Source organism: Agelaius tricolor, unplaced genomic scaffold (genome assembly GCF_023055355.1).
Source record: "Agelaius tricolor isolate 1412-34295 unplaced genomic scaffold, bAgeTri1.0.p SCAF_17, whole genome shotgun sequence".
Taxonomy (NCBI): Eukaryota; Metazoa; Chordata; class Aves; order Passeriformes; family Icteridae; genus Agelaius; species Agelaius tricolor.
The window spans coordinates 6,892,293-6,911,080 of NW_027269277.1; the positions used below are offsets into that span (position 1 = coordinate 6,892,293).

The 18,788-nt window shown below is 42.1% G+C and overlaps 1 protein-coding gene across 2 annotated transcripts; it reads right to left on the reverse strand.

Annotated features, from left to right (window-relative positions):
- Positions 1-1,407: 1,407 nt before the first annotated feature.
- Positions 1,408-17,609, reverse strand: LOC139597228 (P2R1A-PPP2R2A-interacting phosphatase regulator 1). Of its 2 annotated transcripts, none has more exons than XM_071442292.1 (10): positions 17,036-17,609; positions 13,720-13,798; positions 9,752-9,808; positions 7,862-7,905; positions 7,728-7,782; positions 7,209-7,301; positions 6,664-6,752; positions 5,961-6,022; positions 4,858-4,954; positions 1,408-3,725 (listed from the first exon to the last, which is right to left on the reverse strand). In XM_071442292.1, exons 1-10 carry the CDS (start codon positions 17,182-17,184, stop codon positions 3,566-3,568), a joined length of 885 nt encoding a protein of 294 aa, XP_071298393.1. In that variant the 5' UTR covers positions 17,185-17,609; the 3' UTR covers positions 1,408-3,565. The 2 variants fall into 2 exon arrangements, with proteins under 2 accessions (XP_071298393.1, XP_071298392.1); XM_071442291.1 differs by having other exon boundaries at positions 5,961-6,025; positions 17,036-17,601.
- Between the last annotated feature and the right edge of the window lie 1,179 nt (positions 17,610-18,788).

Sequence of the window (18,788 nt, forward strand, 5' to 3'; positions counted from 1 at the left end):
AGAGCTCACACAGTTTAATTATGACTCCTGAAGCTCTCTATTTTAAGTAAATGAGTTACGACTCCAGCATATGCAAGAATACAACAGCAGAAAGTGAACATTTCTGAAATGATGACTGCTAAGGCAGGCACAAGCTGTTCTCAAGCTCAGGGAGTGCTGGAGGTCCCTCCAGTCACTTCACCAGCAAATCATTGCACAATAGCAGGGCTGGACTCACAAACAGCACTGATACTGGAACCACAGCACACATCTATAAATGGAAATATCTCAGTCTCACCAGGCTGTGGAGACTTGTTTTGTTTCTATGGGTTGGTGATCATTTACATGCAAGTTTTCTGAAAAAAGGTGAGAAGTAAGAATTTAGGATTGAGTTCTTACCCTGATCTCAGGAGGACCTTGGGCAGCAGCTCAGCTGAGCATTCAGGTCACCTGCCTCGCTGGCAGCACACAGCTCCTGCAAGTCAACCTAGCTGAGGCAGAGGCTCATTTTTCCTGGCATTTGTACCTCTTCCAGAGGGAAGTATCTATCCCTCTGCCAAATGCAGCAGCCACTGAAGGGTTCATTCCAAAAACACAGCCCCTGAGCACTGGCACGGATACCAGCATTCCCTCAGCAACTGTGTCACTCTGGAGAAGGTGGAAGGAAAACACCCGTCCTTTGTCAAGGAAGACACAGCAGCCCAAGAGCTGATTTAGCTGCCAACAAATCCTGCAGGAAGATTTTCAACCAGACCAAGCAAGTGCCAAATCTAAGTGTGATTTTTGGAAGGTGCCATTCGTGGCAGAATTGCAGAGAGAAGCAGAGGCAATATTAAAAACACGAGTTATGGATAAGTACAGGGCTGATTATGTGCAAGGTATAACATCCTGATTCCCTGTATCCAGATACATATTCTGGAGTATAATTGATTCCAGAATTTTTCATTTCAGTGGAAAAAACCTCTGTATGTGTCACTGGGCTGCAGGGAGTGGAACTGCAGCTTCTTGATGACATGCTTGAGCTGCTTTCCAACAATTTCAATGCACTTTCTGTTTTGCAAAAGCAGGGAAAGGAGCAGATACAGATAAATAACTATTTCACTCTCCTCCAACAGCATTCATTGACCCAGAGAGGCTGTGGACTCCCCATCCCTGGAACTGTTCAAGGCTGGGTTGGACAAGGCTTGGAGCAACCTGGTCTGGTGGAGGTGTCCCTGCCCCTGGCAGGGGTGGAAGGAGATGGTTTTTAAGGTCCCTTCCAACCCAACCCATTCCATAATTCTGTGATTAACTGCCCTGTTAAAGCAAACCACAAAGGCTCCCCACTTCTTCCCAAGAGTTAAGACCTTCAGTATTTCCCACCAGCAGGCAGAAGCTTCTTTATTTCCCTACAACTTCCTTTAGGTATAAACTAGGGACACATGTAACTCATATTCAAAAGTGTTTAGGTTTATTCTTCTTTATTCCTAGAGTCGTCACAGACCTGCAAGACAGCATTGCATGAGGAAAACAAGGTAAGATTTTCATACCTGCTTGCATGTTAACTAGACTGGGTGGAAGTAAATTACAATTGATATTCTGATTTTAAAAGAAAGCATTTAATCCCAGAAGGAAACAAGAATATGGTTATCTAAAAAAGTGCAGAAACAGCAAAACACATTTATTTTTCCATTTATTGGCACTTATTTGAAAAATAGCATAAATATTCAACAGAAAAGAGACAAGTTGACCCACACTCAGCTATTAAACCCCCCTATACTGATGTGTCTTCTAGCAAAGACTGGAAGAGACACCAGGAGGTTCCTTCTTAAGAAATAAGCAAGATTTAAAAAAAAAAAAAAAGAGTCTTGCTGTCACCCCAGAAGTGTGGTGGCACAGCAACTCTTTGGCACAAACCTGAAACTGCAAAGCCAAATTTTGCCTCAGCAGAGAGAGCAAACAGAGCCCAGCACTCCCGTGTGCCTCTGCCAGGGACAAAGGGCAGCTGGACTCGGGCAGGGGCTGCAACCAGCAGGGTGATTATTACAATAATTTAAGAGGAATGATACCAGAAGTAAACCATGTTGTATGTTAACTAGAACAGAGTCAGACTATTAAATACATTCTATTTTCTCTCTACAATAAGGACACACAGAAATGGGTCACTGGCCCTCAGGTTGCCAGGTCTTTGCACTCCAAGTCATCCCTTTCTCTTTTTGATGGCTGCTGTCAGTCAAAGCTTCATCCATGTGAATCTTTCACAGCAGAGTTCAGGGCAGGTTTTTCTCCTACTTGAGGAAGTTTCCATACTTTTCTCACTTTATGACACACTACAAAGATTTAGTGTTTAAAAATAAAACATTTTGCTTCATTCTTAACCTCTCTGGAGAGAAGGTTGGAAACCACATAGCACAGATGCACAGACATGTACAAAAAGGGACTCAGCTGGGGGAGTTGAGCTGCACAACCCCAGTGAGGGGGTCACTGCAAAATCCCAGACAGCTGTCATAGGGGGCTCTGCAAATTCTTCCTCCTGGTTGGGGAATTTCAGAGTTGAGATCAGGATGTCTCAACACACCGACTTTTCAAGCATCTCAGATTACCAGATCCAGGCTTCCAATCAGCATCTGAAGTTTTCAACAGCAGAAATGACTTGATGCCATTGTTTGAGGAAGCAACATCAGGAAATTAAATACAGATTAAATATGCTTGATGGCCTAAGGCTGTAAAAAGGCATTCAAGATTCCTCACTGTATCTGTCATATATGAGGACAAATACTGACTTAAAATAATGCATTTCTGAAGTACTAAATACTACAATCTCAGGATTTAATGCATTTTTCCAAATATTGTCACTATTTTTCCCTATTAAAAGACCTTTAACAGAGCATCTACCACTCCTATACATCATCTAAATGGGGAAGAAAAAGAAACAAATGCCAGATACAAAACCCCAGAAGAATGTTCCACACCTAATTTAGATTTAGTCACAACAGCAGTCATGATCATGAATGAAATCCAACATATAAATTTGACAATTTACCAACTTGTTATTTTCTGACATCCACTGGAACACAGAATTGATTAAGAGCCAATCATAACAGAACACAATAATATTAATAATAATCAATTTCCCCCCTTCAATATTCTCCCTTTCATATGAAGAAGGAAAAAAATATAAAGATCTAACACTCTGGGAATAGAAACAATTAGTAAGCTGCTTCATTGGTTTTAGGCTGAGGACAAATGTGAGTTATCTGCTCCTCCACAGGCAGGGAGGACAGAGGCTGCTGGCAAGCCAAGTCTTCCACAAGCAGGACACAAGTCCAGTGTTTGTAACTCATGCCAAGGAGATCCCATCACTGCAAACCTGCCTGCTGACTGACGTGAGCACCCAACATGTCTGCAGCCCAAATGCTTCTGTACTGTAGTAAATGTCATACAAATCACTAGAAAGGTGAATTCCTCCTCAAGGAACTATTCTGGAAGTTTTCTAGAAGTAATGACATTGCTGGAAGTTCCTATGAGGAACAGAATGGGTCACACACAACAGAAAGTCGGGGCGATATCCGCCTGTATCCCAGTGTCCAGCAGCAGATTCTGCTCCTCAGTTCATTGGTAACTTGGCCATGAGATCCACGGGCAAAAATGGGGATCTGGAGTCAGAGAGTGACACTGGAGAGTCTGTGCTGGTGCCAGCTTCAGCTGGGGAGTCACAGGAGGAGCCTGCACTGCTCCTGTTGTCATCCAGGGTGTGCGAGGACAGACTGAAAACAGAGAGACACCAGGGCTGAGAAACAAGGCCCTGGCTCAGGAAAGTGCCCAAAACCAGCCCAAATCACCCCAAAGCCATCCTAAACACACACGTGCAGCTCTGAAGGAGCAGCAAGCCCTGTGATCTGAATTACCCCTGCAGCCACACACAGTCACTTCCAGACTCACACAGGACACTCTGCCCATGTTCTCCTTTGCTCACCCAAAACAGGGCACAGATCAGAAGTTCCAGATGGAACAATCCACTCCAGCTTTACTCCATCCTCAAAGCCCTGGGCCAAAACAACAGCCTGAGGCCTTTTTGCCATGAGAGCCAATGATAAATTGTCCATCTTCCATGGTACTATGTATTTCATAGGACACAAATTCATAACTACAGCTGATCTGTCATCAGTGTGGCAGCAGAGTGATTTTTTTTAAATTACCCTCTCCTACACCAAGAGGCAGCAATTGAAGCCACACTGCTATCCCCACTGTAAACACAGTGTGCAAAAAAGATGTTTTTAAAGTACCTTTAAAACACCTATTTTGCTATTGCTACTCAAAGCTGCTGCATGACTTGTACATCAGCTGAGAGGCAAAAAGACAGAAATACAGTGAACAACCCTTGGCAGTTGTGTGGGCACACCCTATGTAGGATTAACCTTTTGACTAAAACACTAAATCAAAATCTCTTGCTACTACCAATCACTACAATTTTTAACAAAGTACTTTTTATCTCCTCCCAGCTTCTCTGACCCTCCGGGGAGGGTCAGACAAACTCATGTTCCTCTGTGACTAAGAACAAGGGAAAAGAAGAAAACCCAAATTCAGCAAAAAAGCATCAGCACTGACATTTGATTGCAATTTGAATCAGCCTCCAAAAGCTGTCATCCATGAGGTGTCTTTTCCTAAACATGCTCAACATCCCATGTTATCAGCCAGGCCTAGAAACTGCAGAATTGAAGAGAACATTGCTGCCTGTTTACTGTGATAATTTCAGTGCTGTAGCATTATGAGGTATCTCTATTAAAAAAAGACAAAAACAAGCACAAAAAACTTCAAGCATTCTCACTGCTGGAAAAAAAAGAGATTTGTAATGCTTCTGCTGAAGGGACAATAAAGAGATAAAGAGCAGAGATTTACCATGCCCCAAGGTCCGCCTGATGCGCAGCCTCGGGGGTTAGCATGGTGCTGGATCCTTGGAATAATCTTTTTGGGTGATCTTCCATCTCTGTCACACCTTTGGGAAGAGATACCGAGTGGTAAAAATTACAGCTCACCTAAACTAAAATCTGCTTTCAATGTACTTCTACAGAGCAAACAGAATAGAGGTTCAAACTTACAATATTTCATATGTTGAACATAGAATTTAGATGCTGAAATTTTAAAGACTATTTTCTGGAGCCATTTTGTCCAAGCTTCAGTACAGTTTAGTGAATAATTAACTAAGGCTTAGATATCAGATATTTATTCTTCAGTAGTGAAGAATAATCCTTTTGTTTCAGTTTACCCAGCTATCACTTCACTGACCAGCTTCACCAGAGTAGAGAAGCTGAAAATAAGGAAAAGGAACAAGCCCCAGAATTATCACAGAACTTTTCTATTGACTTTGACTTCCAAACACTCTGGAAGAGGAGAGGATAGATATGTGCTTAAAAAGGCTATGACAGAACTCTGATGAAAGTGTTTTAAAAGTTGTCTCAGAGCCAGAGATGTTCTGTAACAGAGGTGAAGCTTGAAGATATAAAAATAGGTGCAATAAAATTTTCAGAAGTTAAACTTGAAGGAAAATGCAGAAAGACAGAGAAACATTTCCTAATAAAGCTGTAAGGTGCCTACCAGGCCTGTGCATCAGCTTTGGGTTTTGAAGAGTTATTTTAAATGTACAGTACCTGTGTGCTTCAGTTAACCAGGACTTTCAAAGTTTTCTATTTAAGTTAAATATACCAATAGTTGTAATTATTGTTTTGTTAAGCAGGCTACATCAGATTTTTTGTCACATCTATATGACCACAGCAATGGGGATGAACTAGAACAAAACAATTATTAGCTTTATGGAATTAAAAGCTTTATGGAATAGCAAAATCTAATTAAATTATTTATCTATTTCATTATGTGTAATATCTTCTATTTCTAGTTACTTTTTGAAGTATCAGCCAACTGGACAGAATTATGAAGAAAGCTATATGAATTATTACATAACTAACAAGTTGGCCTATTGTATTTGCCAAACCCAAATACTGTACCTTTTCTTTTCATTGATCCAAGAACACTTGGTCGAATGCAGTTAATGGGGCTCTGGCTTCTCCTGCTAAAAGAAGACAAATGCTGCACTGAGATCACCATTGAAAGAGAAAGGTTGAAAAAAAGAATCAAAAGGTATTCAGGAAACAAACTACTGGGTGGAAACCATTAAGAAAATAGGCATTAAAACAGCTTATCCAAAAAAAGATCTTTTTTTTTTCCCCTCTGAAGATAGGCCAGGAAGGATAGAACTGAGCAGGAAATGTTTAATTACATTATTTCACAACTGGGGCAGGCAGTCTAAAAGCTCTCATCCAGGCACTGACAACATCTCAGCTGACAGGCTGAACTGTGAGGGCCTAGTAAAATTTAATTGTATACCCACATCACTCAAAGGAGTAACAAACCCTAAATCTGTTTGTGTTTCCTTTCCCTCAGAATTCAATTACTAAAGATGTGAATGAGAGCAATACAGAGACTACACTGGCAAGACTGATGCCACAATGCAGCCCATTTCCCAATGTTACGACACGAGGATTTTGACAAATGTTTTACAACACTGTAAAATCTAAACTCTGCATGAATATATGAAACTGTGTTTGTGCTCAGAAATCAATTATGGATGCAACAAATCCTGGTATTTCAAATGCCTACTATGAACAAGCTTTGTTAATTTTCTATCATTGGTATGATCTGGTGACTTACCTTGAAAATCTCCTTGTTGGACTTGGGCTGGGACTTGGAGGCAAGCCACTGCTGCTCACCAGACTTTGCAAAGATGGTGAGAAACATTGCTGAGAGGAAAAGAGTTTGTGTTATTATAAATACTGTATCACTCCCGTGTGGTAACAGTTGATGCTTAACTGCAGAGAAATAAACAATCCAGTATCAAATTCAGCAGCCAGTCATTGGCTGTACTGAGACATCACTTTTTGCTACTGAGAAAAAAAAATTAAAATTGGACAGATTCCATTTTCATGCAGATGTATTTCACTGTACTCTGGTTAAACAAACTTATTTGGTTTTTATTAACCACAGCATAACAGCTGAACACTCCACAGAAATTCACATCTACAACATAAGCAGCTGGTGTTTTCTGGTTTGGGGTTTTAGGGGGTTTTATTTACTCTCTAGTTTCTTGTTTGCAGCTGAGGTAGAAAGGAGCAGGTGGCTTAATCTTTTGCTACTAATTTGGTTGAATTTATTTAGCTCTACTTAAGATAAAACCATTATTACCACATTTTGCTCACCTTCCCTATTCCTCGTGTAGGTGAAGGAGCTGGAGAAACTGGAACAAAGTCTACTTGCTTTGGTGATAGTGATTTTTCAAAATCATTGTCACTCTGTAAATAGTACACATAATAAATCTCACAAGCAGGTACCTTAACAAGAAAAGGACTGATTGGTGTGAAATCCCAAAGTTATCCTCCATCATATCAACAATTATTAGGCAGCCATTTATGAGCTTATGCTTAACAAAACCAAAAAAGCCTTAAACATTATATGGAGAGTATCAGAACATGGAAGAAAATCTGAATAGGCAGACATCCATGCAATTTCCTTTTGACACAGCAGCCCAAGGAACCCACATGTACCTTGAACAGTTGATAATTCTATGTCTTGTTAGTGTGATAAATTGCTGATCAAAAGCAGTACTATGATAACAACTTAACTGTAGGTCAAACTATCAAAGGAAATGTTGACATGAGAGAGTCTCTAGTGTCCTGATACTGATGATAGAAACACAAATTAAAGCATGAATGCATTACCAGGCTCAAGCTCTCCTCCCATGAGTGGCTCATCTGCATTGCTACTTGCACTTCTCTATAAAGAAGAAAAGAAATGTATTGTGCTGGGCCCACAGACGGCTGCAGTGACTGTTCTGCTTTGCCTTAGTGCTCACCTTTCTCGAACGGTTTCTCTGTTCAGCAAATTCATTCCTTCCTCCTAAAAGATTAGCACATGAAGAAGTAAGGTCAAAAAAAACCCACTTTGTTCCAGCAAATCAGAAAAGCTGTGGTTTCACTTCCCTTTGGCATGTGGAAAATTTAATTCAACTCAGTTAAGCAACAATAACCTCAAGTTTTCATCCATGGAAAGGAGTGAGGAGAGGATGGGAAAGATGTAGCAGGAGAGACCATCACGTAAGAAGTGCTTATGTGAGCTGGTTGTTTCCCAAGCAGCTTTATTTTCATTACTAACCAAGAAGTAGCCACCAAACTGGAGCATCTTTATGCAGTCTTGAGTAATTTCATTTTACAAAGGGGACGCTAGTACAGATAAACCTCAAAGACATGGCTGGGTTCTTACCTGACCCTATGGATTGGTGACTAACTAGACACTTGTCAGCATCTCATTTGCAATACACTGCATTGCACACCATGAATTCAGCAGTCAGTGAGGGTTTTTTTCTTAAAAAAACTCCATAAAATATTATTAAGATGGATCAAATATATAAAATTAAACTAAACATTAACACCAAGTACAAACATGACTCAATCTCCTCTTAGGCAGACAGCATGGTATACAGGACATGGAATTAATTCCAACTAGTGAATCTAAAGCTCAAACACAAATGAGGAAATTACACTATTTGGTGAAGTATTTATTATTCAATAAATGAACAACATAAACATGAATGCAGAAACATTTTCCAGAAGATTGAATTATCAAATTTTACTTCAGGTAATAGAGCAGAGCCACAAGAGTTCATTCCTTTGCTCTCAGCATATTTCTCATTATATCTCCCTGCTCACTGCAGGGGGGTTGGACCAGATGACCTTTAAAGGTCTCTTTCAACCCAAACTAATTTATGATTCTATGATATTTACATATTAATCCTAAGCGTTTTTATATTGATAAAAAGAGCTGCACAACAGACCTGAGTGCTTCAGAATCTACTCAAGCCAGTGAATTATTTACATAATGAAAGCAAGCAGTTATTTTCCTCAGGATTACTGTGCAACTACCTTAAATAACCGAGGTAGGAAGCAGAAGTGCCTTCCACCACTCAGGCACCATACCCTAAAAATGCTGCCTGAAGCATTAAATTGTTTTCTTAACTTTTGACCCTGTAAAAATCAAGCCTGTCCATTGAAAACTAGCCAGCTGAAAAAAAATTTTAAAAAAATTAAGAATCTTCAAGCCAATTTTATAACCATTCTACTACCAAAAAGTGGAGATATAAAATGAAGGAGACACAAGAGTTGGAGGTTGTTGATTTTAAAGCTGGATTCTTCAGCCTGTGGTGTGCTGGCTGGGAGCAGAGCTATTTGAGCCTGCTCAGATATTCCCCACACCACCCCCCCTCCCGAGTGTTTGCTCTGCTGCCCTTCCCCCTCCGTTCCTGCTGTGACAGCACAAGTACAGGGATCTGGATAAGAAAATTATACAGATGAAAAATAGCCCAGCCAGAAGAGTACAGACTATTTTTCAGCCAGAGTGCTTCCTTATCCTGCTCATTTTCTGGCTGCACAAGAGTCTTGTGCCAATACAAGTTAAGGAACACTTTGTTATTGGCCCCGAATATTTATGCTGGCACTGCTGCCAAAAACTTGGTGAAACTTTACCCTAAGGGTTTACATTAAAGGTTTCCTTTCTAAAATGTCCATTTTAAGAATCCTCTCTCTGCTTAAATCTTCTCCTTGCTGTAAGATGCATTTTGCTTCATGAAACGTGGAACTGGGCAGGCAGTTTGAAAATGGAATCTACAGCCAGTTGAAGGACATTAAACACTGACTGCAAAAAACCCCAGTCACCTATAGAAAACTCATTTAGAAGAATCTGCGCTTACTTGTTTGATTTGATGAAGACGGCTGCTAGGAATACGGACAGGAGACGATGGCACAAACTGCAAAACAAAGCCACACACAATTGAAAGTACAGCAGAAGGGAGGAAAGGTGCCACAGAAGTGTCAGTAAACTAGTGTTGCCCCAAACTAAAATTTAAAAACTGATTAAAAAAAAAACCCATATCACTTATAACATTCTCAGTGTATAAATAACCCACATTACTTGCAAGAATGTTGCATTCTTGCATGTTAACATGCATTCTTGCATGTTAATATGTATTTCCACATTATACTGCTTTGTAAGCTCACAGATGCTAATTGGTATCAGCCTGGCTTCCATTCCATTTCCAGGCAACTAGAACTGACAGCTTTCCCCACAGAATGGAGCTGCTTTTCACTAGCACACTGTTACCCCTAGTATATATGTTGGCATATATATATTTTCCTTTATGTGACTCAGAATATTTATTTTCATTTCAGTGGTCCAGAAAGCTCCCCAATAGATCCCTTGAAATACAAAGCCAAAACAACAAATTGTACAAAAAGGTTCCTGGATTGTTGTCTGCTTATAAATGAATACTTTGACAGGTGAAAAAAATCAGCTATTAGAAGGCTAACAAAGAGTTAAACACTTTCTTTATGGTTTCTCAAGAGCTTCACCAATTTGGGTGAAATCAGAGAAGACGTCACTAAAAATGGTCTTCTGTTAATGTTGACAGTTTTGCACCAAGATCTCACTGGAATGCTATGATCTAAAACTGCACACCCCAAACCGAGTAATTTAAAGTGATTATTTTCTCAAAATATCATTTTCTTTCATAAATTTCCCACCTCTCACATTGTCAGCCCTCAGTTTATTTATGTCATAGCCATTCAGGGAACAAAAATTCTAAACTGAAGACTTGAATAGAGGTTTAACCTCTCTGTAAGATGACAATCCTTCCAAAAAATAAGGTGTCTTTTCAAAATGGATGTGTTCAGTAAGTAAGGCTTGCATTATTATAGGTGTTTTTATACTTCATTCATTATAAGGCTTCATCTGCTTCACAAAACATTACTGGAGCTCTTCATCATGCTGAGGCTGGAGACATTCATTTAACTGTTACTGCACCATCTTCTAATCAGTGCCATGGAGAATACAAGGATTTTGCTGCCTGACAGGGTAAGTTAGCACAGACTATTAATGCTTCATACATCCAGAACCCTCCTTCTAAAAAAACAAACATGAACACATCACACCCTGCTTCTCACAAAAGAATTCAGCCTATCAGGCTCACACAGAGGATGACTAACATTTCTGCCAGAATTTAGTCATCATAATACACAAGACTAAAGTCTAACAACTATAATATCTTGATTTGCTACTTTTAAGGTCCAGTTTAGGTCAGCTTTTCTATTATACTGGGTTCCCAAAAATCCTGTGCACCTAATAAAAATTCCTCCAAGCTGCACCAGCCAATGCAGACCTTGAGTTGACCTTGATTCTCACACACAGAAAAGGATTTGGACAATAGTGCATTCCTGCCTATTCACTCTGTCATTCCACACTAGAAATGCATTTGTTCCACTCATTATATTCTAATATTATGACTGTGATCCACATACTTTAAGGTTTGACATTAATAGAATATGCAAAAAAACAGTGGCTTGCAGTATAAAACAAAAAATATAAAAAGACAATGAAGTGTTCCTCTGCAGGGTCTGATGCACTAACACAGCTCTGAGGATCCCACATCTTGTTTCCAACAGGTCATCATCCTTGCTTTGTCAGTGTGTAAAACTCACTTTTGCTCTGCTTGCATCCTTTGATTTAATTCTTGTGGAAAGAAAGCTCTGTCACTTTCAAAGGATACTTGCTAAACTGAACCCATATATTAAAATTATGCTACTCAAATCCCCATTGCTTTAAGAGAGCAAAAAGCTTATTAAAAACATTACAAACTATTATACTTTGACCTTTCCCCCAATACAATGTGTCAGATGCTGTGCTCCAGAGCAGGTAAAGTTCCAGCAGTGCCAGGCTGGCAGGAGCCACTGCCCAGGTGAGCAGGGACTGCCCCAGTGCCTGTGCCCTGCCCTGCAGTGCCCTCTGCCTCCTGCAGCACAGCCACTTGAACCCAGCAGGGAAAATACCCAGGTTAAAAAAAAAAAAAAATAGAAAAAATTTAACATCAGCTTCTGCTGAAATAGCACCTAAATATCTAACCACAGACTCTGCTTAAGCAACAAAACAAAAACCCCAGCCGTGCAAAACAAATCAAAAAACCATCAAAACATTTACTCATTGGTATCTCCTGGAAGAAAATAAACTGCAGATACTGCAGAGCCTGGTTAACCCTCCCTTGGCAATTACATGTAGTGTCAGAAAACTGCAGATCAAGCCCCAGCCCAAATGGCAGCACTGCCCTTGCAGCCATCATTATAAACCAGCTGAAGTCTGAGACTTGGAGAAGCTGCTCAAAACCAGACTGTGGAATTCAGCTGAGCAACTGGGACAGCACTGAAGCTGCAGCTGATGGTGTATGAGCTCCAGTTACCAGAGATTTTAGCAACTCCTGTTGTTCCCCTGACAGGGAACACCACAAAGATTAGACAAACACTAATCAACTTTTTTTCTATGAAGTTTAACAGAATATAAAATTTAAGCTGTATTTGTAATACTTGTAATAAGAAGTTTCAGTTGCTTACTGAATCTTTTAACCCTCTTACAGTTAACACTGCAGTAAACCTTGGATTAGTTTTCTTAAATACAAAGAAGAGGGTTTTGAAATACACTTTATCACCTTCTTATGTAAAATTTAACTTACAAAATTAGATGTGATCTAGCTCCTTAGAATATCTCTAACATCATAAAACTAAATGTACTTCTTTGCTATAGGAAGAATACCAGGGAAGGTTACTTAGGGTCCTTGATACTGAAAGTTTAATTCTATCACAAAATCATTTATCTGTGGATGATCCTGGTTTAAGGCCACAGAAGGACAAGAATCTAAGATTCTTTCCAATTCCATCCTCCCTGCCATATTCAACAGAACCATAACCCAGATCAAAACTCAAAGGAGCATTTCAAAGCAGACAAGGCACTGATCTAGCAGTCAGTGGGGAACTTGATTTTCATGTAAGTAAAATTTCATGTATTTTTGCTAGCACCTGGTCAGCTGGGAGTGAAGAAGGACACTTTTTAATAACATTAGTGTGAGGGGATGGGTTAGGAGCATCATCCCATGAAGATGGAAACACTGGTTAAGTCCAGAAGACTGCAACACTTATGAGGGGCAGGCAGAAGAGCAGCCCATCAGTGAATTAGCTCCTGCTTCCCAGCAAGTTCTGGGCAAGGCATTCTGAACTAGCATCTTTTTAGCCCATCAACCGAGGATCTTCAGGAATAAACACAATAAACTGAGCTTTTGCCTTTGTTTTTCTCTCCTCTTGCCTGACCACAAGCCCAAACTGATTTACACTAAGTTGCTGTCCTAAAAATATGAAGAAAGAGACTTGATTAAGAAATCTTGACCATAACACTTTCTTTCAGTTTTTTCATCCCAGCAGGAGAAAGGCTTTTTCACCCATCTCTTCTTATACATAACTATTCTGGTTCTGTTACAGATGCAACCTTGCTGAAGTATTTGTCTGCACTTTTTTCTTAAGCATCAGAAATCATTTAAGACATTGACTATTGTTAACAGTACAGTTATATAATTTGTTTTCTTAGCAAGCTACCTTTCTTACTCTTACTTGGAACATCTATTTTACAAGCAAAGTTATGATCACAATGAAATACAAGCATTCTCCAAACCCAATGATCTACAAGTACCATTTCATTACAGCTACAGCATATTAATGTCACAGTCTAGAGCCTTGTTTCTGAAAGCAACGTGGTATTGGTTTCCCAGACTGCAGTCTAGTTTTGTTCATTGCTGTTTGCACACTTCTGCCTGGCAGCTGTGGGGTGGTGCAGGAGTTTCCTTACCAGGCTGTGCCGATTCATCACCGTGGTGCTGTTCCTGCGGGTGCGCAGGACGCTGCCCTGGAACACCTGGGAATTATCGCTGCAAAAAGAAAAACCCGTCAGTGCCAAAGGCATTTCCTCCCCAGCAAAGAGCCCCTCTTCACACCAGCTCCCTTCCAAGGGCTGTGGCAGCTCTCCTGTGGAGACAAAGCACCCAGAGACAGGCAGGTGAGAACTCTTTCAGCTTGTTGGCAGAGAGTGCAAATCAACTCGTTCATCCTCCAATTCCCACCTACTTCAATTAATGATTTCAATTAATCATTTTGTGTCTTCAGAATAATTGAAGAATTGTTTAGACTGTGGGGATTTATTATGTTTGGAATGGCTGCTGCTTGTATATTGCTTCAAATGTCATTCAACAGAACAAATGTATCAATGGCTCGTAAGCAGTAACTGGAACAAGATTCGATCCCACAGATAAAACAGAATTAAAAAATACAGCATCTTGATAAATCTTATCACCACAAACATTTAATATCTTCTGAACATTTTTCCAGCAGAAGTTAAATTAAACTTACAGTAAACCCAGTTTTTAAGGCCCCACAGCAGTGTACCATTGAAATGGTATAGGATTATTTATCTGACACAAAATGAACTTCTTTCTCAAGGCAATTTCAGTTCTATTGATTCCTAAAGCAAGTTATACTGGTCATGTCATCACCAATGTTATCAACAGCCAATGATCAGCACTTAATGAATGTGACTGCAGAAATAAACTTTTTTTCTAGCAACCATAAAAAAATGTTGAGCCACAACCCTACAATCCCCCTGCCCAAAAATCAATGAGGAACTGCAAAGGTGAACAAATCCAAATATAAGACTGTAATAAGATTCAAAGTACAAGAATTCACATTGTATCTTTTTGTTTCAGCTGCTAACTTGGGATGAACAAAAGCCCCCCAAAATAAAATTTCTTTAAAACTAACCTGACCAACAGCACTACCTTGCTGTAAGGAGTGATAATCCTACTGCACTTTCATGACACACCATTGTCAGAATCCTCTAGTTTAAAACACACCGGTTAGACTCATAAGTTTTAGGCAGCTTTTAGGTAGCTGTAAATAAAAAACAAATAAAGCTTATACTGTGAAACAGAAGCCAACAGCAACTGGCATAAGCACTGTACTTTGTGCCAAGAAAAATGCATAGACTCTCCTTCTCCAAAATGTCAAGTACATAGGATCAGACATCATTTCCAATTTTCCAAGAAGTTTCACTCAGCTCACACCCGAGAGATCAAGCAGCTGCCATCTGACAGAGGTGGAAGGGGAGAAGCTGAAGGGATCCATGACATGATGTTTAGAGATGAGTTCTGGCTGAGGCCAGCAGCCACAATTCCTTTCAGTGTAAGTGCACTGGCTGGCATGCAAACACAGGACAAACAGCTCATCCTGAAATCCAGGGTCTGAGTCAAGGAAACAGGTTGGAACAATCCTGTCCCACATTACCACAGCCTGAGTCCAATACTCAGTGCTAACTAGCAAAGAGGGAGAGAAAAAAGACCTATAAATAATCCTATCTTTAATCTCCCTTGCAAAAACACCAGGAATGGTCAGATCTCAGACTTACTTTCACAGAAAACCACAGTTCCCATGAAAAATCAATTTTATTTGGCACAAAAACAAGAGTTAAAAGTTCTGTGAAATGTAAATTTTGTGATCTAAAATATTCCACTTATAACTGTTCTCTGGATCTATGGCAACTCATTTTCCAAATTCCCTACTAAAAAATGAAGAAGTCAAAACAAGAGGCAGAGGAGAAAAAGCAAGCTGTGTAAGAGCAAGAGCTTTTGTTTCAGTTTACCCAACAAAGCCATTCTGGGAAAAACTGAAGTTTCTTGCCAAGAGCTGCAATCTTGCAAAAACAGTATTCTGGTGGAAAATTCCAAACTAACAGGCAAACCACTGCAACCACCTCAGATTAGTTCAATGGCATTTCAGCTTTATTTGTATGAACACCTAACCCATAGTGCATGCACAGTGCCAAGGCAAGAGCTCAGGCTTATCCTTCTATCTGCCCAAACCATGGACTAAATAATTTGTTCGGGTTTTTTTTAAAAGAGAAGGGTCTTAAAATTTCCAATTTACAAAAGGCTGAGATTATAAAAATGTCTTGTCTCAGTTACTCAATTCGTTTACCTGCTCAGAAACCTCCCAGGGGAGAGCTGCCGTACACAACCCTTCCATACTGCATCAAAATGTAAAATGGGAGTTGTTTCATTGTGATTATGTAAACGAATCAAAATTACATTCACTTAACATTAAATCACAATAGAATAAAAAGTAGTATTTCATCTGAACTGTCAGACACTGTTAACCATTTTAGTAAAAGAGGTGTGTGAGATTTGTTAATCTCTTGATACCCAGTTCCTTACAGAAACAAAAAAGGAAAAAAATCAATCCACCAGGAAGTACTTATCATTTAATACACTACAGTTTATGAAACTTATTGTCAATATGCTCTCCCCAAAATGCAGACGTGCCACTAACAGCAGCAGCACATGGACCACCTTACAGCTGGATGGAAGCCACATCATGTAGCAGACGGGGCATCTCCCAACTTCTCAACAGCCCAGAGGAGACAAGCAACAGCCCTTTGGGTTATAAACTTACCCAAACAAAACTGTCCAAGAAACCCTACCTGTCTGAAAGCTTTCACCTGCCCTTGCCTGCCACTGCCACTCTCTGTCCTGTCGGCTGAAGAGAGCCAGAGCTGGCAAACACCCAACCCTCCTGCAAACGGACCTGCCACAGGCTGGTGGCAACATCCACGCACAACTGTCCCCACAGCACACGGTATTTCTCCGGTAATGCATACTACAGGAATTAGTACCAGCCAGGAAAATTCCTGGCCACCTGACACACTTCTGTACACTAAATGCAAAACTTACGTCAAGGTCCCGTGAAATTACCTTCCTGACCAAATTTGCCTGATTGTTCCGAAAGCATTTACTGTTGTAATGATACACAGAGCAGTGATTTATTTTGTTCAGACCCGATCATCGCGATTGTTATTCCATGCAGAAGAACAGCCACAACTCTGACGTTGCGGACGGTGTTCTGCAACACACAGCAGCCCTTGGTGAAAACAAAGCGTTTCAGTAAAACCAAAGCCCGTCTTCCCGGGCTTCCTCGCACCCCTCCATACGTTGGTATGCTCCCTAAATCCCTCCCAGCCCGGGACACGCTCAGGATCCCGCTTTTCCCCGTGCCGCCGCGGAGCATCCCCGGAGCCCCCGCACGGCCGGGCCGGGCCGGGAGCCCCCCGGGCCCCTCACCTGAGCCCGTGGATGAGCGGGGCGCTGTTCGACCGCCTCAGGCCGCCGCCGTCGCCCGGGGCCGCGGCGCTCCCCGGCGGCAGCTCCAGGTCCAGCTCCATCTTCTCCTGAGCCATCGCGGCGGCTCCGGCTCCTCCCGCTCCGCCCATCCGCGGCCTCAAGCCGCCGCTGCCCCGGCCCTGCCGAGCCCGCGGGCGGGGGGGCTGCCGCAGCAGCGAGGCCGCATCCCGGGGCTCCGGGGGCGGCCCGTGCCCGCTGTTCCCGCTGATTCCCGCAGCCCCCGCGGCCCCGCGGGCCCCGGGCCGCTCTCCCCGCCCGGCCCCAGCGCAGGCGGGCCCGGCCGCAGGGCGCAGGCGCAGCGCTCGGGCCGCGGCCGCTCGGGCACGGCTCCGTGAGGGGACAGACGTGAGGGGAGCGGTGCGCGCTCGTCCTGCGGAGCACTCCGGCTAAGGGACACCGCTCTGATCAGAGCGCAGCGTGCTCGTCCTGCGGAGCTCTCCGGCCAGGGGGCACCGCTCTGATCGGACCGGAGCGTGCTCGTCCTGCAGAGCTCTCCGGCTAAGGGACACCGCGCTGATCGGAGCGCAGCGTGCTCGTCCTGCAGAGCTCTCCGGCCGAGGGACGCCGCGCTGATCGCTACACAGCGAAAATTCCGCCTCTGAGCTCGTAGCGAGATGTTCTCGCTCGCAGAAATACCAGCGGGTGGTTCTGTGCAGGACCAGGCAGCTCGAGGAATAAAGAATAAAACCAAACGTGCTACGTGTGGCCCTAGTTTATACCTAGAGGAGGTTGTGGTGAAATAGGTTGGAAGGGCAGTGCCACACCGGCTGGTGGACAGTGCTGAGGCTCCTAACTCTTGGAAAGAAGTGAGGAATCTGGTTTGCCTTAATAGGGCATTAACCCTAGAATCATGGAATGGTTTGGATTGGAAAGGACCTTAAAAACCATTTTGATCCATCCCCTGCCATGGGCAGGGACACCTTCCACCATCCCAGGTGGCTCCAAGCCCTGTCCAACCCAGCCTTGGACACTTCCAGGCACAACTTCCTCCTAACATCCAGTCTAAACCCGCTTGCTTTTGATTTGAAGCCATTCCCCCTTGTCCTGTCAATCCAGGCCCTTGTAAATAATCTCTCTCCATCTTTCCTGTAAATTTCCTTCAAGTACCTGAAGGCCACAATTAGGTCATCCCAAAGCTTCTCCGGTTTGAACAATCCCACTTGTCCCAGCCTTTCCTCAGGAGCGGAGCTCCATCTCTTCATCTGTTTATAGTGAGAGTTTCAGGCAGTCTTTAGGAACAGAAATAACCAGAGAAAGAGGGTAGATTATAGAAAGCTAAAACATTTTTTTCATGGGCTCCATGCTTACTAATTTATCTAAGGCTGATGGCATTTTGTGACTGTGGCTGTGTTTATTTCACCCACAGGGGTATTTCCCTGACACTATTAAATACCCCCACAACATCACCCACTTCATGCCCACCAGTCCCTCTGTATCACTGTACTCACGTATCTCATTCTTTCAGTCCCTGCTGCCCCACTATGAATATCCATCCCTCACCCTCCCAAGGCTCTTTTTAATATGTTCTCTCCATTCTTAACCCCTCTTGCCATGGTGTTATCTAACTCAACAACTTGTGGTTTCCTCATTTCCATAGTTCTGTTCCACAGTACAGTTTTCCCTTTCCCTCATTACCCTCCTCAGCCCTTTGAGGGTCACCCTGACAGTCCCCAGTTTTCTTTGGACATATATT